At 41.7% G+C, this 3,888-nt stretch overlaps 1 protein-coding gene across 1 annotated transcript; it reads left to right on the forward strand.

Annotated features, from left to right (window-relative positions):
* Positions 1 to 379: 379 nt before the first annotated feature.
* On the forward strand, positions 380 to 2,702 carry LOC308413336 (PRAME family member 12-like; the record flags this gene model as incomplete). The annotated part of the gene is made up of 3 exons (XM_080908271.1): positions 380 to 402; positions 727 to 1,314; positions 2,129 to 2,702. The coding sequence occupies 3 exons, from the start codon at positions 380 to 382 to the stop codon at positions 2,700 to 2,702; spliced, it is 1,185 nt and encodes a 394-aa protein (XP_080764397.1).
* Positions 2,703 to 3,888: the final 1,186 nt, after the last annotated feature.

Genomic DNA, 3,888 nt, shown 5'->3' on the forward strand with positions numbered 1-3,888 from the left:
TGGTGTATGTGATTAGTGCGGTTTGGCAGCTTGAAGAGATGGGCTAAAATAAACTTAAATGGATTATTTCCATTTTTTAGATATTCCTAGAGCATCTGCATCTCTAAAAGCCATGATGAACTTGAAAAACCCACCCACACTCCAGCTACTGGCAAGAAGAAGCCTGCTGAAAGATGAAGCCTTGACCATCTCTGCTCTGCCACACCTGCCCAAGCAAAATTTTCCACCACTGTTCAAAGATGCATTCAATAGCAAACAACTTAACCTCCTTAGGCACATGGTGGCAGCATGGCCCTTCCCATGCCTTCCTCTGGGAGGTCTGGGACAATCTCTTAGCCTTAAAGTCCTGAAAGCTGTGCTAAATGGCCTTGACTTGCTGATGACGAAGAAGGATAGACCTAGGTAAGTTAGACCAAGATAGCCTGGAGGAATGTATGTGGATGGACTGGTAAATCGAGTAACCACAGTGGTTTCAAGGTTAATTGGAGGCTTTTGATTTTATGGCTCAGTGTCTTCAAGAATAAAAAAAAAATCAGTCCAGTATTGTGTCTAGCATTGCTTAGAGCAGAAAGGGTACATATACATTGAGTCAGTCCATGCTTTTTTGCCTGTCACTAAAATTGGAAGAATTGTCCAAGGAATAGCCTGAAGGGAAGATGAATTGTGGGGTCATGCAGATTACATATTGTATCTCCTCATCTAGATGTCCTTCTGTTTTACCCACAGCAGTTGGAAGCTACAAGAGCTTGATTTAAGAGATGTCTACCATGACTTCTGGAATGGCTGTGCTGGAATGCAGCATGTTGTCTGCTCTCCGGATGTCATCTGCATGAGCAAGCCATCAGAGAATTGCCCCATTCCTGAGGAGAAAGGTGCCCTGACTATATTGTTAAACCTTTCCATCTTGTCCCACAGGCCCTCCAAATACCTAAGGTATTTTTATCATTGGGCCAAGCAGCGAAAAGATGTGATCCGTGTGATCTCTCCAAAGTTGACTTTTCATGCTGTTCCTGCATATGACCCCCTGTATTTGTTGGAGGTTTTTGATCCAAGCTCAATCCAGGAACTGGAAATCAAAACATGCTGGGATATGCCTACCCTTATAAGGCTAGCCCCAGGCCTGGGCCAGATGAAAAGCCTCGAGAAACTCATTTTCAAAGAAATCTCTGTACCTTTGGTATGGCGTTGGACCAAAGAGATTATAGCCTGGTCTCATTCAAAGATTCTTCCCCACTTCTCCAAACTGCATAAGCTCCAGCATCTCTATTTGAATGAAGTCTGCTTCGTGGAGGACAGCCTAGAACAAGTGCTGGGGTAAGAAAGGACAGAGATCTTTATCCATTAGTGAGAAAAGAACCTTTTGGTTGTTGTTGTTGTTGTTGTTGTTGTTATTGTTTTTGTTCTGGTTTGCATTAAGTATTAGTGTATACAGTGATTTCCCACCCGTTTTTAATGTTACATAGATGTGAGCATATATTGATTACTAGAGAAATTCATGCTGCTGTAACACCATGACTAGTCACCTTAGTAAATTTAGACTGTCATATGTTTACATGATTTACAGTAGGTGTCTTGAGAAACCCAGATGAAGGGAAAATAAATGTACAGAGTGTGTGAGACCTTACAGGACCTATAATCTCATGTCAACACTTACCTCAACTATGGAAGCAGGTTCCATCTGCCTCTGTCTTTCTGTGGTTCAAAGGAAATATAGGCACATGAAGGGGTTTAATAGATGACATATGAGTGGATGCTTGTGGTCAAAATGATGTCTCATGTTCAAAAGAGAGGATATGTGTGGAAGCTGGAACCTGTTGAATTAAATGTTGGCAGACCTGGGAATGTTCCTAAGTGGTTCGCAGTTTTCCTGTTGGGTTTCCCTCCATACAGTATGTGTCCTCACATATGTTTTCTGCTTACTAGTTCAGAGGGCACTGTAGAGCTTAGGCAGTAGCAGCCATAGGTATTGTTAGGTCTCCCATAGGGAGCACCAAAGGCTTGACCAAAATAATAACTTGAAAATGACCTTGGCCCAGTGCTTGCTCTGCTACTTTGAAGTTACAGACTTTCTCTTCAAATAAATATTGAAGTTGACTAAAGTAACTTTCTCTCTCGTTTCTCTCTCTAGGTGCTTGGAGAGTCCATTAGAGACCCTTGCTATAACAGACTGCCTTTTGTCACTCTCAGATATGGAGTATTTGTCCCAGTGTCCATGCATCCATCAGCTCAAACACCTGGACCTGAGTAGTGTCACATTTAATAATTTAGGTCATCCATTTCTAGGAAGCCTGCTAGAAAGACTGAAAGCTACCCTACAGACATTAAAATTGAGGCGTTGTGATATCATGGACTTCCAAATCAGTGCTTTCCTCCCTGGGCTCAGCCAGTGTTCTCAGCTCACTGAAGTCAATTTTCTGAAGAACTTCTTATCCATGGGCAGCCTGAAGAAGCTGTTGCAGCATACAGCCAACCTCACACAGCTGACCCTGGAGAAGTACCCTGCCCCTGACGAGGTCTATGATGACATTGGTGATGTTATTCCACAGAGATTTGTCCAACTTTGTTCTGAGCTTATGGACACACTGAAGGAAATAAGGCAGCCAAAACAGGTCTACTTTGTGAGTAAGAGATGTTTAGCTTGTCATAAATACTTTATCTATGATTTTAAGGCCAGACTGTGTGACTGTTGGGAAGAAATATGAAGAGAGCATTGCTGGCCTCTTATTAATGGAAGGTAGGCCTCATGTGATTCATTAGAGGCATCCACCATGTGCATTCAGGACTTTTTGGATGTATATGGGTAGAGGATTATTTCTTTCTATTTGATCTCCAATCAACTTCTTCTGACTTAATGGAGACCTCTTGATACTGAGTACTATGAACTTAATTTCATCCTAATGTGTATAGCACACACACCCTAGGACAGCAATGATATTTGACAATTTGACAGCCTGCATCCCACCAACTTCACGTATGAGAGACCATAGGGAATGTGAAGGAAGGAAAGAGACATGACATCACAAAGAGGATAAAGGACTGGTTTAGGAGGGCTCTGTGTCATTTGTCCTCTGGATGACATCCACTGTTGGCTGCCCCTCAAATACTGTTCTGTACAGTATACATATAATTGTTTTTGAAGTAGAAGATTGGCTGAAAACATAAGTACTGTATGAGACTCCTATCCCTGTTATTTTGTATCTATCTGTTAATTGGAAGGCTCTGAAGCCTTATATTATCATCTGTAATCACGTAGCATTATACTTTCTCATAGGTTCCAATAAATCACTTTTGAATGAGAACATGCTTTGTTTTTTCTTTGCTGAATACTCTTATGTGAAACTTGTTCATTGAACATATCCTAAACCGATAGAATTGGGTACCCTTGTCTCTTCCCCCTCCTCCTCCTAGAGTTGTCAGAGTCCTTTAAACCTTACCATGTTATTTCCTTGCAGAAACTTTATAATCTTATGCTTCAAGAGACCCTATTAAAATGCTGTATGGATTCCATTAGTGACATGAACCACTGTTTAAGAATGGTTGCTACTCACCTTGAGGAGAGCTGTTGTATTGCCAGTGCACATGTTGAATTGTGTAGTGGCTATTTCTGTTTGTCCAGTTGACTATATCTGGAATAAACCACAATCCATATTTGGGAGACCCATCTTTGATCCTGATCTTGACACATAGAGGCTATGAATCTTAGGACACTAAGGTGAGGAGATCACTGAGCTCAAGCTCATTTGGGACAAAGCAAGTCTAAGATCCAAGTGTGGTGCTAAACACCTTTAATCTGGGACAAACATTCAGGTGGAGACCTACTTGAGGACATCAGAAGAAGGAGGGCTGGCTCTCTTTGCCTTTTTGCCTTCTCATACCAAGATTCTGCTA

Source organism: Micromys minutus, assembly GCF_963924665.1.
Source record: "Micromys minutus genome assembly, chromosome: 32".
Lineage (NCBI taxonomy): Eukaryota > Metazoa > Chordata > Mammalia > Rodentia > Muridae > Micromys > Micromys minutus.